General features: G+C 55.4%; 2 protein-coding genes across 2 annotated transcripts; both read right to left on the reverse strand.

Moving 5' to 3' along the window:
* Window positions 1-3,903: 3,903 nt before the first annotated feature.
* CYTH2 (cytohesin 2) lies at window positions 3,904-12,641 on the reverse strand. The gene is made up of 12 exons (XM_006208500.4): window positions 12,182-12,641; window positions 11,193-11,340; window positions 11,028-11,094; window positions 9,876-9,994; window positions 8,700-8,780; window positions 8,135-8,247; window positions 7,877-8,025; window positions 7,255-7,366; window positions 4,711-4,787; window positions 4,505-4,576; window positions 4,255-4,409; window positions 3,904-4,166 (listed from the first exon to the last, which is right to left on the reverse strand). Exons 1-12 carry the CDS (start codon window positions 12,198-12,200, stop codon window positions 4,079-4,081), a joined length of 1,200 nt encoding a protein of 399 aa, XP_006208562.1. The 5' UTR covers window positions 12,201-12,641; the 3' UTR covers window positions 3,904-4,078.
* A 2,685-nt stretch (window positions 12,642-15,326) lies between these two features.
* Window positions 15,327-19,115, reverse strand: KCNJ14 (potassium inwardly rectifying channel subfamily J member 14). Its single transcript, XM_031681974.2, has 2 exons — window positions 18,233-19,115; window positions 15,327-16,472 (listed from the first exon to the last, which is right to left on the reverse strand). The coding sequence occupies exons 1-2, from the start codon at window positions 18,938-18,940 to the stop codon at window positions 15,873-15,875; spliced, it is 1,308 nt and encodes a 435-aa protein (XP_031537834.2). The 5' UTR covers window positions 18,941-19,115; the 3' UTR covers window positions 15,327-15,872.
* Between the last annotated feature and the right edge of the window lie 5,202 nt (window positions 19,116-24,317).

Below are 24,317 nucleotides of genomic sequence, written 5' to 3' on the forward strand. Positions count from 1 at the left end.
TGAACTCTTTGGGCCTGGAGCCCCTCTGCACAGCGGAGGCCCTTCCTCACCCACCCCCAGCCCCAGACAGGGGCCGCAGGCTTCGGGGACCTGGCCCCCCCCATCTCGCGTCTCCCCTTCCCCACCGTGGACCGGCCCCTGGAGGGGCCTCTGGTTCAAACCTTCGCGTGGCATTTTCACATTATTTAAAAAAGACAAAAACAACTTTTTGGAGGAACGTGGGGTGCGTGTGTGTTTCAGGAGGCAAAGGGGAGGATGCAGGGGTCAGCTGCCGTCCAGGAGGCACGGCCGTCCTCACAACCCCACTTGACAGATGGGATCATCAAGGCTCAGAAGGGCAGAACGGCCATGTAGCAGTGAGTCCCTGGCCTCTCTGCTTCTCAGATCCCAGCTCTGTGTCTTGTGCTGGCATCACCGACTTCTGCTGTGGCCTCAACTTATAGTTCAAGAGGATCTATCTCCCTACCCGTGGTGACTGTGCCTCAGTTTATCTGTTTCTCCATGTGACCACCCATCTCCCTGACCGAACCTCTCCATTCAAATTTGTTTGTTTCTTTAGCTCTCTGTTTCACTCACCTCAGTTCTCGTCTACCCGTCTTTATGTTTTCCCATCTCTCCATCTGTCTTTCTCTCAGCCTTTCTTCCCGTCTGATTCTATTTCTATTTCTTTGTCTGAGTTTCTCTGTCTCTACTTTTTTTCTCCTTGTCTGTGTATCCCCATAGCCTTCCTGTCTCTATGATTTCTTTCTGCCATGGGTTTTTGCTTCGGTTTTTTCCCTGATTTGTCCTGGGCTCTTAACTGATTCTGACTCCATCTGTCCTTTCTTTCCTCTGACTGGGTCTGTCTTCGCATCTCACCTCCTGGCTTCAACCTGTCCCTCATCACCCTGGAAGCCAGATTCCTTTGTGTATTTGAGGGATGCAGTTTGGATGAAGGAGGGAAGGGGGTCAGGAGTGGGGACCCAGCTGGGATGCTGTGGACTGCTGGCTTAGGAATTAAGGTGATGAAGGCATTAGGGTCACATGTAAGTTGTGGGGGATGGAGGGAGAGGCAGAGGATTAGGTTTTGCCTCTTTCCACTACTGCCACTGCTGGGAGACCGGGTGGTTCTCCAACTGATCTCAGAACACGTCTGCCCAGGGTGGGCGGTGCATGGAACCCAGCTAGGTTAGGCTCCTGGGTCTGAGGGAGAAGGGGTGTGTTTGTTCACTCTGGCTGCTGTAACAAAATCCCACAAATTGGGTGGCTTAAACCACAGATATTTATTGGCTCACAGTTCTGGAGGCTGGAAGTCCAAGATCTTGGTGTCGGCAGCGTTGGTTCCTCCCGAGGGCTGTGAGGGAGCGTCTGTTCCAGGTGTGTCTCCCAGCTTCCGGTGGGCTGCTGGCCATCTGGGGTGCTCCTTGGCTTGTAGAAGCATCACCCTGATCATGTCACACGGCGTTCTCCCCTTGTTTGTCTCTGTGTCCAAAATGTTCCTTTGTATAAGGACACTGATCAAATTGGATTAGGGCCCACAGTAATGACCTCATCTTACTAATTATATCTGCAATGATCCTATTTTGAAATAAGATCAAATTCTGAGGTACTACGGGTTAGGATTTCCATCTATGGATTCGTGGGGGGACACAATTCAATCTGTAACAAAGGGGTTGTGAGTATGGTGTCCTGGGAGAGGATGGGGCTGGAAGCCAGAATTCTCAATCCTTAAGAGGAAAGATTGGGGGCAACAGTGAAAGACAATTTTGAGGTGGCAGAAGTCTGATCTGAATGTTCCACAGGCATCTCCAGCTTAATTTGGCCAAAACAGGACCACTGGTTTTCTCCCCCCATGAATTCCCTCTTCAGCCAGCTCAGTTGATGACATTGCTGGTCACCAGTTGCTCGAGCCAGAATCCCAGAGGTGACCCAGCCTGCAGCAGGTCCTGCTGGCTCCTCTTCCAAAATGGCTCAGGCGGGTCCAGGTCTCTTCACCTCCACCCGTTACACCAGGATGACAGCACAGCCTCCTAACTTACCCAGCCCCTGCTCACCTTCAGATCGCTCTCCTGCAGCAGCCAGAGGCCCCGCCTACAACCTCAATCCAAATACATCACTCTCCTGCTTCATGCCCTTGGATGGCTTCCCATCAGCTAAGAATACATCCAAAATCCTAGCATGGCTGTCCACACCCCAAATGATCAGGCCCAGGCATCCCCTTCATTTCCTGTCACCCCCACTCCCTCTCCCTCACCACCAAAGAGGGACTGCTGTGTTACTCCAGTACACCATGCCTTTTCCTGCCTCCACACATGCTGTTCCCCCTCTGCCCTTCCCGGGCATCTCCACTGGGTCAGCTCCTTCCCCACAGGAGGCACTCAGTACCTGTGGGTTCGTTCCATGGTGAGCAACACAGGGTGAGATAGTGGCAGGACCCTCTACTGATACAGGGACCTCATTTCCCCTGACCTTGGGTGGATGGCTCCATTTCTACAGAAACTTTGGGAGGAGTTAGGAATTCCATTTCCTCCTTTGGAAACCCCACTTTCCATCAGCCCCAGGGGTCCAAGGACCTTGTTTCCCAACCTGTGGAAGGGCGCAGGATCAGGCTAAGGGAAACCTGAGAAACTTCATCTCCCGGGAGGCCTCCAAAATGGCTCTCCTCCCAGCGCGGTGGCCGATGCCACAGCTCACCCGGAATTGTAGTCTGCAGTCTCACAGGAGCGAGGGGCATGTTACAGCGCTAAGGAGCCTTCACACCTGCGGATGGACTTGGTGGCCAAGGGTGGGGCTGGGACCAAGGCCTGAGATTCGGGATCCTCCCCACTCCACTGGGAGCAATCAGGGGTTTGGCCCTCGGGGACAGAGGACACAGCAGGCAGGAGTAACTGCGGTTCTGGCGTGTCCCAGGGCCACAGGTTTCCCTTCCAGCGGGGTCTTGGTCCTGGACCTGCCTGGAGTTGTGGTTTCTTGTACTAAAGCCTCCTCAGCTGCAGATCTGGCCACAGGAGAGAGATACAGGGTCTCCCAACACCTTTCTCGGGATCCATGCACCTTTGTTCTTTGGGGACATCATGCACACCCCATGCTGGAAGGGAGGACAGGCCTGAACCTGGGGCTCAGGAGTACCACACCTCCCAAGTTTTCACCCCCAGAGAAGGCAGTCCTTACACTTCTGGAGACCTCCGGAATCCTGGGGAAGGAGTAAAAATGCAGTTTCCCAGCACTATCCCTGCTTGGTGCGAAATGTCTCCAAAGGAGAATAATCCTCCGATGGCTGAGAAACGCCGTTCAACTGGCCAGAGGCCTGTCCTCTTGGCCCCAAAGCCCTGCCCCATCTACATGGTCCCAGCCCATTTTCCACAGCACTGACCTCTTGCCCAGCCCCATCAGCAAGGCCTTCCCACTCACTGTACTCAGTACCTGGGCCTTTTCCGTTCTTTCCAGATTCACCCTACACCCTGCCAGAGCAGGTCCCCTTCAGAGTCCTTCCAGCTCTCCAGTTCTCCCTCAAGACTAGCCTAGCACATCAGATACTCCTTGCTGTCCCTCCAAGACCCCAAGCCCAGGAGGGCAAAGGTGGGACGAGCACCTGCCTGGCTCCTGGCTGTCCAGTAATGTCTAGAATGAATGTTGCACATCGTCCGGGAACCTCTACCTGCCTACATCCTCAGGGCCACGCAGCTCTAACTCACTGCTAACTCTGGCCACGCTATTCACCCTTCACTCTCTGCCTGCCGGCCAGCAGTGAAACCGGAAGTGAGCTGTCCCAGAGAGGCCCCCGTGGGGCTCCAGGCTTGGACAGCACCCTTTCCTCACGCGCTATGAGAGCTACCGACAATCCACACTCCTGGCCGAGGTCACGGATGCGGCTGCCTGGCTGGGTCCGTCAACCCCAAGGAATGAGGGGGTCTGCAGGCCGCGAGTGGTTAAATAATTAATAAGATTACCAACAGCGTGTTAATTACAAATAACGAGGGAGGAGCTAGAGGTGGTGAATCTTCCAAACGGGGACCGGGATCCGCAGCCCCAGGGCCCGGGGGTCCGGCCACCCGGGTGGGGCAGCTCCGTAATAAATAATGGAGTTGGGGGCCGGGGGTCAGGGCTGCTCCTGCTTCTTCTTGACAGAAATCCGCTTCTTCCTGGCTGCCAACATCTCATAGAAGGGGTCCACACTCACAGCTGCCCTGTGGAAGGGGCGGATCCCAGGATGAGGGCTGGGGAGTGTGAGCCCCTCGCCCCCACCTCCCCGAGGACTCCGGGACCCAGGCTCACTGGATGGACTTGATCCACTCGTCCTTCTCCTCCTGCGTGGGGGCCGAGATCCGGTACACCATGTGGTTCCCCTCCACCACCCGGCCATCTGCCTCTGTTTTGCAGGCTTTGATAAGCTGCCCCTTGTTATTGGGGATGTACAGCTCGAAGCAGTTCTGGAGAACAAGGACAGCGAGGAAGAGCCAGCCCTGGGGCCAGAGGCGCCCCTACCCCCCCGCCGTGGCAGCACCGGGTACAGAGAGGGTCTTACTGGTTTCCGGGGGTCGTCCACCTCGCGGATGCTCAGATTCTCCAGTGGGATGATTCCTCGGGGCTCCTTGTCCTGAGAAGACAAGTCAGACTCAGACTTGCAAATCCTCACCACAGGTCCCCTCCTCCCTGGGACTCGGGAGTCCAGGCCCCCATCCCAGCCCTGCCCCTGCTCTTCCACCCAACCCCGCCCCGCCCTGCCCTCACCGTTGTGTATTCAAAATAATAGAGGCAGTTGTCCGTGAGGATAAACCAGCGCCGCTTCCACGTCTTCACCCGGCCCCCTGGAAGGGAAGGGGGGAGGGGGCCTGGGCTCAACAGGGGGACAGGGCCTCTGGGAGGGTGGGGAGGGGGTGAGAGACAGGGTGAGTGCAGGAAAGGTGGCGCTGTCAGGGCCTAGGACCAAGCAGTACGTGGGAAGAGACAGACAAGCATGGGGACAGGGGACAGGCGTGTCTGAGCCCCGGGAACCATCCATCCCAGGCGGGGAGACGCTACACTTTCTAAGCCTGTGTTGACCTGGGCGGGGAGTCTGAGCCCCCTGCCCCCTCCTGTGGGCCCCAGGCCAGGGCAGCCCCCTCCCCGCCCCTTGTGCTGTGTCAGGGAGCAAGGACAGGCCGTGTACCTACCTCCTGGGGCAGACAGCGAGAAAGCAGGCAGGACCAGGCGAGGAGAAGGGAGGCGAAAGAAGGGGGTGTCCCCCCAGAGCCACAGGGAGGGGGAGGGAAGGGATGCACAGAGGGGTGGGACAGAGACAGAAAGAGCAAAGAGAAATGTGCAGAAAGGGAGGGAGGGAGAGAGAGGGAAGAAAACCAGTTACATCCACATGAGGGGGGAATGGCCGGACCCCCTCCCTCCCGGGGAGGCCAGGGATGCTGAGCCCCACCACGGCAGCTGGGAGCCCCTCCTGGAGTCAGTGCTTGGCTCCAGCCCAACCCCCAGGACGTATCCCAGGCCAGGAGGGCCCTCGGTTGCCATGGTGAAGATGTCTCTATCAGGAGGTCACCTCCACAGGCAGAAGACAAAACCCCACTCCTGGGGCCAAGGTGGGTGTGGGGACTCATATCAACACCAGTACAAAGTGGCTGTGTGACCTTAGGACAACCTCTTGCCCTCTCTGGACTCCAGTCTGGAGACCCACTCGGCCCCACACCTTCCTCCTTCAAAGTGACCTGCTTCTGGGTTCCTTGTGGTCCCGGAAAGATTAAATAGCAACCATAAGAATGGCTTTTATTAACCATCTTTGTGACTATAACCACCACCGCAGACTCCCTTTCCTGTACTTCAGTGTTTCAAGGGGTGCCTTTTTCTAACAACCTTGTGATGCGCTCTGGTCAGAGATCTGGGGCTAAGGACACCTCTGCCCTGTGGCTGCCGGACAGTGACCGAGCCTCCATTTCCTCATCCAAGAAATGAGGATTCCTGCCGATGGGAGTGGTTTGGAGGGGAACCAGCTCCCAATAAAGCTGCCCTTCCTGCTTTCCTTTCCCGCCCACTCACTGCCAGGGGCACTATTTGGCCTTGAAGAAGCTAGATGTCCCCCAGACCTGCCTCCTTCCCTTGGAGCTGATGCAGGCAATTCCACAGGGGGTTGGGGGGTGTTGTGGGGAGCCTGACTCTGGTGGATGATGAGACCTGAAGGAAGCAAAGCCCTGGCTGGAAGCTTCCTCTGGACCTTCCCACCATCCGGGCTGCCTCCACTGTCTGCTTGAGACCGTAAGTCCTTGCCAGATTCTGTCTCCCTGGAGTAGCTACTCACTGCTTCTCTGTTAAATAGCCACTGCTAACCCTCCAGTGGCATCTATTACAAGGCTTGGCTGCAAGCCAGAGGCTCTCAACCTTGGCCGTGCACTGGAACCGCCCCCCAGGGAGCTTTCAACATGACTAATGGCCTGTCCTGCCCCACAGTTCCTGACTGCCCGAATTGGCGGCCTGGCCATTGCGGTTTTCCAAGCTCCCAGATGACTTTCCCTGCGCTGAGAACCACTCCACTTTTCCAGCGCTGAGAACCACTCCAGTCCTCAGATACCTGCATGGAAGGGGCACCCGCAGGACCTCTGCTCACCGGCCCTGAGTTTGATGGGGCCACGTGTTTAGGTGGACTGGCCCCCACCCGACCCATTCATCGACAGCAGCCATGCTGCTTCCCCTCCCCACTGGGGACCAATCCAACCAGATGAGGAGCCCACGGAGTGTTCTAAGACCAGTCTTCTCGTTTCTGTGGGCTCTTTTCTGCCTATGGTTGATGTCTGGGGAGGTGTGACACCTCTGGAACAGACACCATGCTACTGGACTGATGAGGTGACAACAGACCGTGGCGGCAGATGCAAGACCCTCACACTGGGCCCTGCCCCGACCCCTGGGAGTTCCTGCCAAGTGAGGTCACGGCCTCCCAGGCGTCCCCTCCCCCAGGCTGTTTTCTGTTAACTGCAGCTGAAAGCATCCCCCCTTCCCCATAGGGCCTGTGCTATCTGGTTCTTGACTGTGGCCTCAGTACCTGGACCAGGGCCTGGCTCCAGAAATGTATGGGGACCAATGGAAGGAGTTAGGAAGCACCGAAAACATGACAGGTCCTGGGCTTGGGCATGACACGCAGGCCTGATCTCCTTTTCAGATGTGGAAACTGAGGTTCAGAGAGGTCGAATCACTGGCCTAAGGTCACACAGTGGATATGTGCAAAAGCAGAGCCCAGAGCCCAGGCCCACTCGCTGACCCCTGCAGAGGTAGCCAGCAGAGTCAGGGGGGACGTACCCAGCTTAAGGAGCCAGCCCTCCCGGTCCGGGTTGAAGAAGGTGTGGGTCAGATCGTTCCCATCATCCTCGGGAATCTTGAAGGGCTCATTTCGGATGCTGTCGTAGAGGTTCTAAGGGGCGAAGGCATGGTCAGCAACTCCAGGCTCCTGGGACCCTCCTGGGGCTACTTGGCGGGGGTGGGGGGGTGCTCTCCCAGCAGCCGAGGAGCCAATGAGACCACAGATCCGCCGGCCCAGGGAGGGAGGGAGGAGTCCAGGAAGGAAAGGGAAGCAGAAGGCAGAAGAGTGGAGGCAGCCCCAAGAAGAGAAGGAGGAAAGAAAGATGCAGCAACACAGACGCTAGAAAAGCTAAGCGCTGAGACAGACAGACAGGTGAACGGGACAGATCAAGACTCCCAAGAGTCAGAGGGCAGAGAGAGATAGAAAAGAGAAGCAGAGAGACAGGGACAGGCAGGCAGAGACACAGAGAAAAGAAACTGACAGGCTGGCATCATCAAGGGAGAGGCAGTGATGCCAAGTGGGCAGCTTAAGCACTCGGAGACCCGCAGGGAGGAGGGTCTGCAGCTGGAAGGAAGAGGGACAGGGCTGGGGGGCCGGGGGGAGGGGAAGGCAGGGCCTGACCCTGAGCAGCTCCTCAGGCAGGTCCCCGCCCTCGTTGATGCCCCGGTTCATGGCCACGAAGCGCTCCAGGCCCGGCTTGTCCCGGACGTTGGGGTTGTGCAGGCTGGTGTTCAGCATGATCACGGCGAAAGACAGCACATAGCACGTGTCTGCACCGGACAGGCAGGTGGTGACGACAAGAGGATGTGGGCCCCCCAGGACCCAGAGGTCAAGCCCCCGGCTCCCTCCTCCCCAGGCCCCGGGAGTCTGAGCCCCCACCTGTGGACTGGAAAACCCCAGGGTTGCACAGGCAGTAGCGCTGGGCAAAGGCTTCCATCATCCGGTCAATCTTCTGTGCCTCTCCAGGGAGGCGGAAACTCCAGAGAAATTGCCTGGGTTAGAGAGGGGACGGATGTGAACTTCAGGACTGGCAGAACCCCCTCCATTCTCAGTCCCTGTGATAGGAATTGGCCAATAAGAGGTCTGAGTCTGTGGCCAATCTGACCAATGAGCATTGACCCTAAGACTTTTGGTGGGATTTGTATGGAAACAACCTCTTTCTACTAAGATTGCTGAACAGCTCTGAGGGTTGCTCGGAGCTTCTGCTATCCTGTAGGAGGAGGGTCTGCATGGAGCAATGCCAATCTCTATCTCCACAATAGAGAAAGTTGATCTTCTGACACCATTTGAGCACCCGGATACAGCTATGCCGGAAGGAGGCCCTACTGTGGACTCTGGTGTTGTGTAAGGCAATCAATTCTCTAATTACTGTTTGTTTTTGTTTGGTTTTGTACAGAAAGCCCTGACAGATACCTTCCTGCCCTTCCAACCCCATCCCTCTCACCTGAGGGCCTGCACCAGATTGAGGTCAGTGAACTCATGCAGATCCACAAAGGCATGGAGCACTGCCAAATTCAGCTCTTCCCTGGGAGGACAGGGACAAAGTCATGTACAGGAAGGGGTCTGGGGAGGTGGCAGGCGGGGAGGAGAGGAGGCAACAGGCAAAGCACTGGGGAGGCTGCACCCCTTCTTCTGCACAGCAGCTGCCGCTGTAGTAGACAGAAGTTTTGGCCAGACCCCCATCACAGGCCTGGCACCAGGGTGGGGATAATTGGAACACTCTTGGGGGGGACCATCTGCTACAAGAACCTTGGTGTGCCTGGACCTCTGCAGTTGGGAGAAACATAGCAAAAACGTCTCTGTGGGCCATCACCTCTCCGATGAGCCCCAGGTTCCACAGATGGCCAGAGACGGCCCCCATCCCCCAGCTGTCCAGACAGTCCCCATGCACCCCAGATATCCACTAAACCATCCCCACAATTCCAGACATCCAGACCGTCTCCATGCACTCCAGATGTCCACAGACGATCCCCAGACACCTACAGATGATCCCCGCACCCCCGAGATAGTTCCCATACACCCTACATGTCCACAAACAGCCTCTATGCACCTCAGATGTTCATAAAGTTCCACACACCCGAGATGTCCACACAATCCCTAAACATCCCAGACATCCTCGGATAGTCCTGTGCACCCAGGTGTTCAGATGGTCTCCACACACCCCAGGTGCTCCCAGATGGTCCCCAGGTTTTCCAGACGTCACAGGTCCCCATGCACCTCAGACGTCTAGAGGGTCCTCACATTCCGACATTCACAGGTGGTCCTCATGCTCCCAGATGTCCAGTGAGGACCCCCATGCTCCCTAGCTGTCCACACTGTCCCTAAGCATGCCACTGTCTACACAAGGTTCCCACGCTCCCACGACACTTGCAGATGTGCTCCACTGTTCCCAGACATAAATGGATGGTCCCCACGCCCCCAGATGCTCACGTCCCCAGGTTCCTCAGAAGGTCCCAGACTCCCCTAGACGCCAGTATCAGCTCCCTGTGTCGTCATCCAGTCACAAGGCTGGTCTATCAGGGCATCTCCTTAGGAGGAGCCGGCAGCCTGAGAGTAGGCACTGCATGCGGGGAACTGAGGGGAGAGATCCAGCAGGGGCTGCGGAGGTGAGGGGTCTCACCTTTCCCCCAGGTAGTCTCCGATGGCCGTCTTGTTCAGGCCCTCGCCCTTGTACAGGAAACGGGCGATCTCCTCTGGTGTGTTCTGCAAGAGTTCATTCTCCACCAAGAACTGGATCCCCTGGTGGGTGGGGGCTGAGTCTCAGTGCTGGTGTGCTCAGGGAGCCACTCTCCCCCAAGTCCTCAGGAACCTTGGCATCCAAACCCACCCTCACTCTCACCAGAGCAGAGCCAGGTTTCCTTTTCAGGTTACTCCTGGGGCCTTACAGACCACCCCTCCCACCTCATAGCCTTTGTACCTCCTGTTCTGTCTGCCTTTGCCTGGTTAATTCCAGCCCCGGGAGCAGGGTTTGGCAAGGAACGGGAGCCCCACGAATGTTTGCTGAATGACTGAACAAACTACAATTGCTTTGGGCAAGAGGAATAAAGTGGGAAATCGTTAGCAGGGCCAAGCCTCAGGCTGGACTAGGGCTATCTCTGATTCTCCCGATGCCACAAGGACCTCACTGTGGCTAAATCTCACTCTGGATAGCGGGATCCATGTCTAGGGACTCCCTGAGGGCAAGGCAGGGCCAAACTCTCCTCTGGGTCCCTGACATTGCCTAGCAGAGGGGCAGGCCCAAGGGAGGCCTCAGAAAATGGGTATAAAATCAATGAATGAATGAACAAACATCTTTTCTCCACCTGGTGAACACTAATTCATCCTTCAAACCTGACCTGAATATCCCCTCCTCTATGAAGCCCTCCCTGATGGTACCAGGTTCTCTCCTCTGAGATCCACAGCCCTGGAACCTCTCTCTGTCATGGCACTTGTCAACCCTCCTTTATACATGTCACTGTCCATAGTCCCTACAAGACTCAGTCTAGCTCCTCCTGGAGATTCCTGGTGACACCAGAAGTGGATCCAGAAATATGAGCAAAAAAGAGAAGAGGACCTCTTGGACAGAGGAACTAGCACAAGCAAAGGTCAGGAGGCTGGAGCATTTGGTTAGGGCTCAGGGAACAAATGCAGTCAGTATCTGAATCCAGGGATAAGGACCAAGTCTGTCTACCAAAGGCAGACCTTTAACCACCACACTTCTGGAACCTGGATGAGCCAGATTCCACTGTCTAAATATCTGCCTGGCTGATCCCAGCCCTGTGGCCCCAAGCACCTTTTTGGGGTCCATGTTGAACTTCTTCCTGCCCATTGCCATCTTCCGGTTCCGTTGCAATGTCTTGCTGCAGGGGCAGAGAGTAGAGGGTGGAGGGTCACTGCCTGGGCATCCCTGGTCCCAGTCGGGCCCCATGACCCCCAGGTTCCCTGCCCCAGCCCTCACCTGCCCTCATTGGCCTCCAGACCCTCCACCTCGCTCATGGCTTCGCTGAGCTCCTCCCGCAGGCGCTGGATCTCCACCAGCAGCTCCTGCTTCCGCCGTCGGATGTTCTCCAGCTCCATCCGCTCCTCTGGAGTCAGGTCCGGGGGCTCTGGGGGAGGGGGACACGGGTTGGAGTTCAGTTCTGGGTACTGGGAGCCTGCATTTCTGAATCTAGGGAAGCATATGGCTGGGGGGTGGGGTGGGCAGAACTCCTAGGTTCAGGCAGAGGATGAGGATGAGAGGGTCCAGCCTTCTGTCTGCTGGAATAAAAGGTTGGGGACCTAGATTCCTCAGTTTAGGGGAGGAAGGGCCGAGAATCTAGACTGTTTAGTCCTTGGGGAGAAAGGGACTGGGAGCCTGGACTCATGTCTGGGGAGTTAAAAGGGCTGGAAGCTTGAACTGCTGGGCTCATTACTTGAAAGGGAGCTGAAGCCTTGGTTTTCTGCCTCCATTCTTGGCGAGGTAGCTGGGGGCCTGGGTGTCCTGACTCCTTGGTCCATGGAAAGTAACTATGGCAGGGGAAGCTGATGACAGCTTGCAACTTGGGGTAGGGGGCGGGGCACGGAAGCCCTCCGCCTTAGCGGGATCTCTGTAGCCCCCAAGATTTCTCCCCACCCCACCGCCCGCAGAAGCCCCCCTCCCCGATCCCAGCAGGCACTGGGCTAGCCCGGCCCCTCCAGCGGGAATGGTTCCACCCCGGCCTCGCCTCCGCCTCTCCATCCCACCCCCTCCCGCCGCCACCGGAAACAGGCTCGGCCCAAACAATGGCCTGGAACGCCCCGCTCTTAGGACCCGCCGGAAGCCCGTTCTGCGACGCGCCCCACAAAAGCTAGGCGACAATAGGGCCGAACAGCTTCGTGAGGCGCGCACCCGGAGGAACGCTCGCAGTAGAACGTTCGGGACGAAACCCTCCATCCGCTCCCAGCCGGCCCCGCCCCTCCTCGACTTACCATAGACACCGTCCTCCATGGCGGCTAGGAAGGCCCGCGGGGAGTCCGGGGCGGTCCCGCCGGTAGGGCCTGGATCCGCGTTGGCCCGCGGGCTCGGGTGAGCCCGCTCAAACGCCCCGGGAGCCACCGCCGCCTCCTCAGCGCCAGTCCTCAGCGCTGAAAAGACTCTCTCTTCGCCTCCCAACCTCCCCGCCAGTAGGGTCCGCCCCTCGTTTTGACACCGTCCAATCCACGGCGGCCCCTCTCGTCTGCTCCGCCTCCGAGACCGACGGGCTCGCCCTCCAGGGCCAATAGGCACGCAAAGAGTAGACGTAGCTATGTCCGGCCTGAGGTAGACGGTCTATGGAGCCAATCGGAGTGCGGGCAGGGGTCCGGGCCCCACCTCCGAAACTAAAGAAGGCACTTGGCTGGCTGCTCTCCTCGGAAAGGATTTGCATGGAGGTGGGACTATGCCCAAGCAGAGAGGACTACGCCTGCGCAAAGGCTCTGGGCACTAAGCTACTGGTTCAACCAAGCCCCGCCTCTAGTAATACGTTGCTAGGGGGCGGTACTTTGTTTGGCTTATTGCCAGGGGGTGGGGCTACAACTATCGGTTGTTTTCGTGAGCCACACCTTCTAGCAGGCCCAGCTGGCTTTAGACCGCAGTGGTTGCCACGCAACCGCGAGCAGCTTTGGCGAACCTTTCTTTTGGTTCTCCTTCGGCTACTGGCCCCTCCAATCTCCAGATCCTTTCCCTATCCCCTACCACGACCTCCTCATTCACCTCAGCCTCTTCAGCATCAAGAAGTGGTGAAACAAAAGACTTACTCTTTCTTTCAAATGCTATGCTTTTTAGCAGCTGTCGTGGAGAATGGGACTATAGGGGAAGACCAAATAGAGTGAAAGCACAGGCTCCTCCTTCCTGGCGCTGGCTGCCTTTGTCTCCTCCCATTCTCCTCAAAACTCCTCCCCTTATTTTAGCATCCTTTCCCTGTACGACAACTCCCCTTTCCTCCGCATCCTCCCACCTCTGATTCCTTCTCCCTTCTCAAGGTCTTTTCCCTCGTCTGACTCACCTCACTTAACTTCCCCCTCCTCTCATACTATTACTCTTAAACTCCTCCCTCCTCTGGGTATCCTGAGGCCCTTTCCCCTCCCCCGCCTCTCCTTCCCATTCCTTGCGGGCAAAGTGGGTGCAGGGGCCTGGCTTAGATGGAGAAGCTGGGCACCCCCATCACGGTCAGGTTGATTGAGTCTGAGATGGTGTCTTGGCCTGGTCCTCATTCGCCGTCCCTGAGCTAGGCAGGTGGGGACAGATTCGGGGCCAGGACCTGGTTAAGCTTACAGATTAGACACGGAGCCTCCTAATCCCCTCAGTGACCTTTATGAATGGCTCAAGCCCTGCTCTCCCCGCTGGAAACCCAGGCTGCACCAGCCCTGCCCCTACTCCCTCGCATTCCAAACAGAACTCTTTTCGTATCCCTTCCCCTCCAACTTAACATCCTTCTTCATGCCTGTGTTTCCATTGCCCCCAGTACCTACCCTGGCCACCCTGTGCTGGGGGAGCAGCCAGCTAATTAATCCCATCCGGTTATTACGTGGGGATTCTGAAGGATAAAGGGAGGTGGGGAAGCCAGAAGAGGGGACCTGGACTGATGCAGCACTGGGGCAGGCTGATGGGCAATGACAGTGCCTGTCCTCAATCCTGGGACACAGGGATGGGAACATGTCCTTCCTGGCCCTGGCTCCTTCTGCGGCTGGCTCCTAGCCTGCTGGGCACTTAGGTAGATAGCCACATGGGCCAGAGCCAGACCCGAGGACCCATACCCCAAAAGCACACTCACAGACACACCTCTAGGGCTCCGGTGATTTAATCTGGGGGGCAAGTCTCCTCGTAAACACATACATCCTCTGATATTCAGAGATACCTCCTCCATCTTCTGCTGTCTAAGCTGGACCAGAGAGGAGGTGATTCTGGCCCTCAGCCTGCCCTGTCAATCAGACATTCAAGTCCCGACCTGCCCGCTCAGAGCATCTCTCATCCCAGTTTCCCCCAGAAGACCAGGCATTACAGTACCAGGGAGAACTGGGGAACCTCCAGGACCCTCACCTCCATCCCATCCTCAGTGAAGTGAGGAATCATCCAAGTGGAAAGGCTTTTAGAGAACTTCGAGTTTCAATGTCCCATTTTTGCAAATGGGAAGACTGAGGCGAGGAGAGGGGAGTGATTTGCTGAAAGTCACATAGTCAGTTGAGGTAGACTTGGGGTTTAGAGCAAAGTTTCCTGGATCGTTGTAAAGGATGCCATTCCATGTAGCTCAAGCTCATTTCTAACCCTTCTCTAGGAACCACAGGAAAAAATAGATAGATATCTTTATTTATATTATATATATATAATACACATATGTATAACATCTTTAAGAAACAGACACACATCACTAGGTGGAGGATTCCAGAGCATTGTAGACTCACCAGCCTTGGGGCTTTCCCTTCCCTTGCCCAATAACTAACTCTGTTACCCACAGGGTCTCGGCGGGGCCCTCACCTCCTAGGCCAGCCCAGCAATGCTGCCTGTCAAATTCCGAGTCCACCTCCTTGAACTGCCAAGTTCTAGGAGCTGATTAGAACTTCCAGGTTTTGATAATGGACAACTCTGAATCCCTGGAGCCTTGATTTCTTTTGGCATTACAGAACCACAAAGAAGTCATTTATCCTCACGGACGGCATCTCAACTTCACTGGGCAAAGTGGAACCAGCAAGTCTCAGACACCTAGAATCGCCACTCCTTCCTTGACTCTGTGATCAATCTAGAGCAATCTGATTCTTTTGGACTTTCTAGAATGGCACTTAAAAAAGACACAAAACCTGTGGATCATTCGGAAGCACTGATAGCCCTTTGGTTTGCGGTCCTATAGCCAGTGGTCTGAAGTTACATCAAGCACTCCCAAATCTGTCACTTTAGTCCCTCTAGACCCACAGACTCTCCATTGTTTCGTGCATTCTAGAAACTTCTCTCTTTCGTCTCTGGATTCGTCCAACTCTCCGGTCAAAGCTGTTCTAGATTCACCAGTACTTGCCTCTGTGGTTAATCTAGATTCACAGAATCTCAACTTCGGGGTTTTCTGGACCCACAAAGTCTTTTCTTGACTTGCAGTCAATATTCTTTGTCATTGGTCAATCAAGAATTCTTGGGGCATTCTATAACTTTCCCTCCTTAGGTAGTCTAGAAACAATGATTTGCTACATGGTTGGCTGAGTCGAGAAGCAACAGTTCCTTGAATCTTGGTCAATTCAGACCAACAAATTCTTGATCTCCACTGTTGCTTGAGCACCGCAGACTTCCTCCCCCAGAGGCAGTCTATACCATTGTTTCAAGATCCTGCTCAACAAACCTAACCAGCCGTATGGAGGAATCTAGAATTGCCAGTCCTTGCCTCTTGGGTGGTCCAGAATTCTGGATCCCTCATCTCTGGTGAGACTCAGGAACTGGGCGGACAAAGGGGTCCCAGGAGGGAGCACAGAACTCAGAGGAATGAAGGTCCAGTACGTCCATGGTAGGTCCACTAGGCATGGCAGAACATCACCAGCTAATAATTTACCCAGCAGGCCTATTGGTCTTAGGAAACACCTGACCCCAGCCCAGGAGATGGCCCAATCTCTCTGTCTTGCTACCTCTGGGAAGGGAGTACAAATAGGGAGACATCAGCTTGCATCATGGCGGCAAGGTCAATGCCAGGGTTGGTGTGAGTACTCGGGGGCTGGCAGTCCCATCTTCTTCTGCCTCTGCCCTATCCCCCTCCGTGGCCTCCTCTTCCTCATCTTCCTCCTGGCAACAGCTTAGAGCAAGTTCATTCTCATAACAAAATGCTGCCAGAGAACCAGGGAAGCCTGACTTGGGGCTGTGGGAAGCCCGCTCTGCCCGTTCGTCCAGCTCCTTGGCGCTGCAGACGGGTGTCCCCGGGACCTCGTAAGTGCGATGGAAGTGGCGATAGTCGACCTCATACTGGGAGCCACGCTGGAAGAGGACCGGCTCAAAACGATGGCCCCAGAGCAGCTCACCAGGGAGGTAGGAAGAACGACACTGTGTGGTCATAGCTGTGGCCTCAACCATGCCCTCGAGAATGACCACCAGCTCAAAGTCAGCTCGGGCCAGCTCAGCCCGTCCTAGTTCATAGAGAGGACTGGCGGAGTCAATCTCGTGCACGATGGTGATTGGAGATACAAGGAAGATTCGATCAGTGCCACCATCGAAGCCCACATCCACATCCTGGTGGTCCAGCGGTATGTACTCACCCTCCGGGGTCACTCGAGGCTGCAGCAAAAGGCAAACAGCCAAAGACAGACAGCAGGGAGCACAGAGATAAATGGAGATGGAGACAGCAAGAGGAGGAAACAGAGATGCAGAGGTGAGCAGAGACCCACAGGGGTGGAGGTGGGATGAGTACACAGACCCAGAAAGAGAGGAAGACAGAGACCCAGAGAGAGGGAGAAGGGGAGGTCCAGGGAGAGGAGAATGGAGGCCCAGAGAAAAGAGAGACAGAGACCCAGGGATACAGAGAAAGGGACAGAGACTCAGAGAGGGTTTGGGGAAAAAAACCAAGAAAGAGAAAGACAGGGGAGAGAAAAAGAGAGCAACAGAGTGACATTGGCATAGAGCCACAGAAATCAGCAAGGCAGAGATGGAGTTAAAGAGGTAACAGAAGATAAGAATGACATCCAACCAGCAATTGGGGGAGAGAGATAGAAAAATGGTTTTCAATATAAGGCCAGAGAAAAATAAACCAGGATGACATTCTAGGTCCACCATCCCATTGGATGCCTTAGGCTAGCCCCTGGGCTATCCACCCCCTACCCCTAACCCAACTACCTCCATTCCCTTGTTCATCTGTGCATTTGTGTAGGGTGGGGGCCTAACCGCAGGCCAGGTATTGGCAGTTTCACCCCACCTACTCATTGGTTCCATAACCACCTCCCAAGCCATGTCAGTGCTCCACAGACTTCTGGGAGAGACCATGTCCCTCCTGGTCCTGAATCCTCGTGTCTTAACCCACAGAAGTGGGTTGTGGGGACCTATTCTCTTCCAACTGTCTCCTGGAGGCTGCTGGGAGTTGTAGTTCTCACCACCACCCGTCCTTCCTCTCACCCAAGTCCATCCTCAGCCCAGGGTTTTTAAGTATCTTTACTTGGGTAAGGTCAGCCACTGCCCCACAATTTGGACAGTTTGACCACAATTCTAGAAATACTAAGGTACCTTCATCAGGGAGCCGCTGCCCCAGGGGCCAATGGGAATTGTAGTTTTTTGTTTGTTTTGGGGTTTTTTTTTGGTGAGAAGCTAAAATTCAAGAGTTTTTCAACCCCTGTCCTGTACTTCTTTGAGGAGGAGGCTGGTGGGAGAGTCTTGGGCCACTGAGGTGGGAAATGAAGTCTCCCACAAATGCTGCAGGACTGCATGCCCAGAGGCCATGGAGAATCCCCCGTGTTGCATAGCTCTGCAGGTGTGAGCGGTACCCCATCCTCGGGCCTACATCTCTCACAAACCCAAGGGGCCTGGCCTCAGTCACAGGCCCCTCTCTGTACCACAGTACCGGCTGGGAATTGTAAAGCTGAGCTGTGGTTTACACCACTCACAAAACTACCAGGCCACCCCAGTCCATCCCAGGTGGGCACTTCCCTTGCCCATAGAGGCTTCTGGGAATTGTTCAGATCTTTTACAGGCCAGGTCTGGAGTTTCCACAATTCCATAGGGGGGCCCAGCCTCAAGCCCCAGGAAGCTCTTTCTGCCTCAAAATCTGTCTCAAGTCTAGGCCTCCGGGAAGAAATGATCAGAGACCTCTCTCTTGGGTTTACATCTCCTAGGACGGCTCTGGGAACTATCCTCAGCCCTCAAGGCGGGCGGGAGGGTCTCTGCCCAAGAGATTGCTGGGAATTGTAGTCCAGGTCCCCTCCAGGCTCGACGCACACCTGCCCTTTAGACCTACAATTCCCACCATCCTCCGGGGCTTCCAAACCCCTGGAAGGGGCCCCGCCCGCCCTCCGGGGGGCGTGGCCTTCCGCGACTGGGTGGCCCCGCACCTGCAGAAGCTGGGCCCGCACGTGGGCCTCGACAAGGTGGCTGCGGCGGAGGTTGCCGACGCGCCACATCAGGCAGAGGCGGCGGTCGCGCAGCGCCACGACGGCGTTCTCGCTGAAGACCAGCGTCTCGTTGCGCTTCTTGGGTTTGGCCATCTTGGCCATGACGGCGCCCACGACGAAGGCGTCCAGCACGCAGCCGGCGATGCACTGCAGCACCACGGCGGCCACGGCGGCCGGGCACTCCTCGGTGACGCTGCGCACGCCATAGCCGATGGACGTCTGCGTCTCCAGCGCGAAGAGGAAGGCAGCCAGGAAGCTGGCCACCTGCGAGAAGCAGGGCGCGGGCGGCGGCGGGGCGGCCAGGTCGCCGTGCAGGGAGGCGATGAGCCAGAAGGCCAAGCCAAAGAGCAGCCAGGAGGCGAGGAAGGAGCAGGAGAAGAGCAGGCACATCCAGCGCCAGCGCACGTCCACGCACGTGGTGAACAGGTCGCTCAGGTAGCGCGCGCCCTGGCCGCCCAGGTTCACGAAGCGCACGTTGCAGTGCCCGTCCTTCTTGACGAAGCGCCCGCGGCGCCGCCCCACCGGCGACGGCGCGGGCGCCCACCCGTTGCGGCACAGCCCCGGTCCGGCTTCCTCCTCATCGCCCGCCCGGTCGTCCCCCGACTCCAGGGCGCCGCTCAGGCGGCGCAGGGCCCTGGCTAGGCCCATTGGGCGGGGACACCCCGTCCACTTGGCCTAGCGGGGGGCGGGCGCCCCGAACCTGCGGGAACAAGAAATGCGCATGCCAGGGATACCACCAAGTCTAGGGTGCTAAGAATGGGTGGGCTCATTGGCCAGGCATGCTCCCTGGGCCTTAGTGGCTTCATCTGGCAAATGGATGGAAAAATCGGAACAGTACAGCATCAACAACAATGATGATGATACTGTAGGAGTTATCTGTGTAGCAATAACAGCAACAAAACTATAGCCGTAACAATACTGTGTTACAGCAAGCACTACAGTAATTAGAGCAGACATTTATACAGTGCACTTTATGTGAATTTACGTATTTGAGCCTCACAGCAATGTAGGCATCATTATCCCCATTTTACAGATGAGGAAACCCAAGTACAGAACGTTTATTTAACTTGCCCAAGGTCACGGCTGAATAAGTTAGGATTTGAGTGGTAGCATCCAGCTCCAGAGTCTATGCTCATGAAGACTAATGGTAACTGCTGCTCAGCGTGGAGGCAGCGCAGAGATGAGCCCAGGCTCTGAGGTCACCTGTGGTTCAAAAGCTCAGAAAGTACAAGAAACAAAAGGTGGGGAAAAAGGTAACTTAAGCTTTGTCAAATGAAAAACTCTTGGGGGATGGAAATAGGTTAGTGGTAGAGTGCATGCTTAGCATACACGAGGTCCTGGGTTCAATCCCCAGTACCTTCATTAAAAAAAAAAATTTTAAAAAAGGGGGGAGAGTATAGCTCAGCTGTAGAGTGCATGCTTAGCATGCACAGGGTCCTGGGTTTGAACCGCAGTACCTCCACTAAAAAGCAAATAAACTTAATGACCTCCCCCCACCCCCCCAAAAAAGCTTAAAAAATAATTTATTAAAAAAAAAAAGTCTTGTGCTTCAAAGGACACTAACAGGAAAGTGAAAAGACAGCTCACTAATGGGAAACAGTAGTTGCAAATTATATCTAAGAAACTTTCTAAAACAGAGAGCCCTTATAACAACAACAAACCAAAAAAACCCCACCAAATTTAAAAATGGGCAAAGGATCTGCATAGACATTTCTTCTAAAAAGATATACATTTGACCCTTGAACTTGAGTTTAAACATCATGGGTCCACTCATATGCAATTTTTTTTCTTCAATAAATACTACCGTAGTATGACATAGTCCCTGGTTGGTTGAATCCTTGGATTCAGAACCACAGATAGAGGACCAACTCTAGGGTTATACTAAGATTTTCGACTGTGCAGAGGGTGGGCACTCCTAATTTCCGTGCCATTCAGGGGTCAACTATACAGTCACTGAACACGTGAAAAGATAATTGACATCATTGTGCAGCGGGGACATGCAAATCAAAACCACAATGAGACACTACTTCATACCCACTTAGGATAGCTATAAAAATTAGAAAAAACAAAAAACCCAAAAAGCATTAACAAGGATGTGGAAAAACTGGCACCCTCCCACGCTACTGGTGGATGTAAACTTGTACAGCTGGTGTGGAAAATAGTCTAACAGTCCCTTAAGTGGTTAAACATAGAGTTACCAGATAACCCAGCAATTCCACTCCCAGGTATCTACCCAAGAGAAATAAAAACAAGTGTCCACGCAAACACAGTATACAGATGATCATAGCATTATTCACAATAGCCAAAAAATGATGGAAACAACCCAAATATCCATCAGCCGATGAATGGATAATATAATGTGGTAGAGCTACACAATGGAATACTACCCAGCAATTTTTAAAAAATGAAGTGATAGGTGCTACAACATGGATGAAACTTGAAAACATCATGCTAAGTGAAAGAAGCCAATCACAAAAGACCATGTGCTGTATAATTTCATTTATATAAAATATCCAGAATGGGCAAATCTATAAATTGAGAAAGTAGACTAGTTGTGGGGAGGATGGGGAGATGGGGGCTTGGGGGGTGACAGCCAGAGGAATGGGGTTTCTTATTGAGGGGATGAAAATGTTCTTAAGTTGAATATGGTGATAGTGGTATAACTCTGATTATACTAAAAAAGACTGAATTGTACATTTTCCTCTATGAAGTCTAGGGTCTGTGAATTATATTTTAATGAAGCTGTTACAAACCACCCCCACCAAAGCCTCCAGGAAAACCCAGGCTTAGTCCTGACCCTCAGATCTTGGGCCAGCCTTCCTGAGCCTCAGTTTCCTCAGCTGTAAAATGGGGAAACTGGACTTCTCCAAGGTCAGGAAGGGTCTTCCAGTCATAGAGACCCAGGACCCAATCCTCGCTCAGCTGCTGACCCACTGTGTGCCCTGGGACCACTGGCTTCCTCTTCAGTTTGCTCATCTGTGGAATGGGGATTAAAAAAAAAACAACCTTGAAAGGAGCAGCAATCTAAGACCTCAGGCTTTTGCATCAGGCTGTTCAAGTTTGAATCCCAGCTCAGACTCTTAACTAGCTGTGTGACTGGTGGCAAGTCACATCCCTTCCTGAGTCTCAGTTCCCTCATCTGAGAAATGGAGGGAATCTTAAGCAGCTGAACCCTGGGCAGAGTGGTGGGGAGGAGAGGAGGAGGGAAGGGACTAGGCATGGACCTGCAGACCTCATTGTCCTCCAGCAGCTGCAGGCTTAACATCTGGCACTGTGAGGCGGGGACTTCCAGGACCTGTCTGGGCTAGGGGGTTAAATATTTTGCATGTGGGGAGGTGGGTATAGCTCAGTGGTAGAGTGGGTACTTAGCATCCACGAAGTCCTGGGTTCAATCCCCAATACCTCCGTTAAAAAAAAAAAACAAGGACCACCCTCCCAATATTTTGCATATCAGTTCTGTCAGTATTTACCAAGCACCTATGTACAATGGGCCCCCTGGACCAGGCTCTGGAGATTATTGGCTTCTTGGCAGGGCTGGGGGCACTCACTCCAAGGAGAGGGCTGTTAGGTGATGTCAAGTTCAACACCAACTGGTACCCTCCCCCTCCCCTGACCCCTGCTCAGAGGTCTGCACCTGAACCCAGACAGCCCCACCACATGGGTGCCTATTAGGCCCATTCTAGAGAGGCAAAGCTGAGGCTCAGGTCAGAGAGGACGGGGCCTGGCTGTGTTTAGCATCCATGATGTGTCCCAACTCTCTTCTTTTCATCCTCAGCTACTCTGGGCATTAGAGATTGTTCTTCAAAAAGGGGAAACTGAGGCTGGTCATTGAAGGGGGCAGGTCTGAGGTCAGAATCCAGGCTCTGACCTCTCCATTTATAGCCCCTTCCTGCCCAGAAGTCCCCACTGTGCACTAGCACCCCTCAGGGACCACCAGATGACAGAGTAGGGGCAGGGGGGCGGGGCCCTTACACCCACCCACCCATCTCTGACCACAACGTTTGCATGTCGGAACTTGGCTTCTCACAGTAAAGCCAACTGAAGCGCTGAGGTCCATCTCTTGTCCCCGGTCCCTTAGCCAAGGAGCGGCAAACCCTGGACTCCCACTCAGCCTTCTCGGTGCCAAAGCCTGAGTGGCAGAGTGGACCACAGGCAACCGAATTGCCTGCTCAGGTTTCCCAAGCACCTACAATGCAGAGCTCACCAGATGCCCACAGACTGCCTGCTGGGCTCCATCAGACCCCACCGCTCACCTTGGCTGCTCAGGATGCTGGGAGGTCAAGTCATCGCCCCGGTTCACAGGTGGGGGAGTGGCTCAGAGAACTGGCCAGACCAGCAGAGTACTGGGGATGGGGGTGCCGGTTTGGGTCCTCAGACTTTCCAACCCAGGACTCCGCTTTCCTAAGTCCTCCTGGGGCCCCTCAGCCCTGTGAGGCAGACATGACCTCGTCCATTTCCGAAAGTGGACAGGGGCCTTCACCTCTAGGGGGTCCCGTCTGAGTCCAACATGGCCCAGCTCGCAGGGCACACACCTCCCAGCAGCCACGGCAGGACACGAGGGGAGAGGATCCAGAGCCTGAAGTCCTCCCCCCCCCCCCGCCTCCCCCTGACCTGGGAGAGCAGCTTAATGTTTCCATATTAAGGCGGCGCAGGGCTTAAGGTGCATCAACTTCGTGTCAAAGTCACTGTTTAATCTGGGGCCAAGAAGCCCCGCCCCACCCCCTCACAGCACTTTCCCACTCTCCCTGAGACCCTGGCTGGTCCCCCCACGACCCCCAACTCACCAGTGGGGTCTGGGCAGCAGGTTGGAGGGCAGAGATTGACAGGAAGGGAGGTAGGGGTGGAGGCTGAAGGAAAACAAGAGTACAGAGGCTCAGAGATGGCAGCAGAGGGCAGGTGGAGTGAGGCAGCCTGAGAAAGAGGGGGAGATGGAGACCCCACGGGTGTCCGGGAACCCAGAGGGGACAGAAAAGAAACAGGAAGACCAGGAGCAGCTGGGCCAAGAGAAGTGGAGATGATCTTAGGAACTGGAAAGACAGGAGCCATGAAGACAGGCAGATGGGAGACAGAGGTGGGACAAGATGAAGGAGGATGGAGGGGTGGAGTGAAAAAGGGCAGAAAATGGAGATGAGCTCAGAGTTGGGGGCACCAGACCTGGAGGGAATTATTCTGGGGCTGGGATCTGTCACTGACAGTGAGATAGAACCCCCTGAGGGGGGAACAGTGAGGATGGGGTGGGGGTGTTGGGGCAGATGCCCCAGAAAGGAAGATGGCGGGCAAGGAGGCGGGAGGGGACCCTGGCCTGGGGGCTCTGTGTGGAGTACTTACCTGGTGGGGCAGCCCACCCCCATGCCTGCTGCCGGGGGCTCCTCTGCTCAGGCTGAGGGGCTGCCTCTGGGGGTGCTGAGGCGCTGCAGTCTGTCCTCGGCCCCAGGGGCCTTGTGCCAGGCAATAGACCTCGGTGTCCACAGGCGGATCAGAGGCCTGGCCCGAGGGGGGGGGGCAGGAGGTGGGGCCAGCTCAGAGCCGCAGAGGGGGAGCCAGGGAGGATGGCCAGGCAGGGCGGCTGGGCCGTGGCCCAAGCAGACTGGAGAGAGACTGTGGCAGAGGAGAGACACGGGAGGGGGAGGAAGACAGAGCCTGGGGGCCAGGAGACACAGGAAGATGGGGACACAGATGAGGGAACAAAGAAATGGTGAGAGTGTGATAATGAGAACAGTGGTGGAAAGACAAGAGAGACAGGGCTCCCTGGTTCCCCCGAGATGAAGTCTTACAAAGTTTGGGGGAACAAGTGAGATACCCCTCTGGAGACCTGGGGTGATTTCCAGATGGAATAAAATTAAGGGACGGCAGAGCCAGATAGCACCCAATGGGGTGTGGGACAGACAGCACGGGGCGGGGACCCAGTGGCCTAGGGACAGCCGGGTGCCGGGTCCTGCCTCCCCCTCCCCTCCCCTCATAGGGCAGCAGCAGCAGAAGGATGAGTCTCACACACTTCAGGCCTCGTGCTGGTCCTTTACGGACT

Source organism: Vicugna pacos, chromosome 9 (genome assembly GCF_048564905.1).
Source record: "Vicugna pacos chromosome 9, VicPac4, whole genome shotgun sequence".
NCBI lineage: Eukaryota > Metazoa > Chordata > Mammalia > Artiodactyla > Camelidae > Vicugna > Vicugna pacos.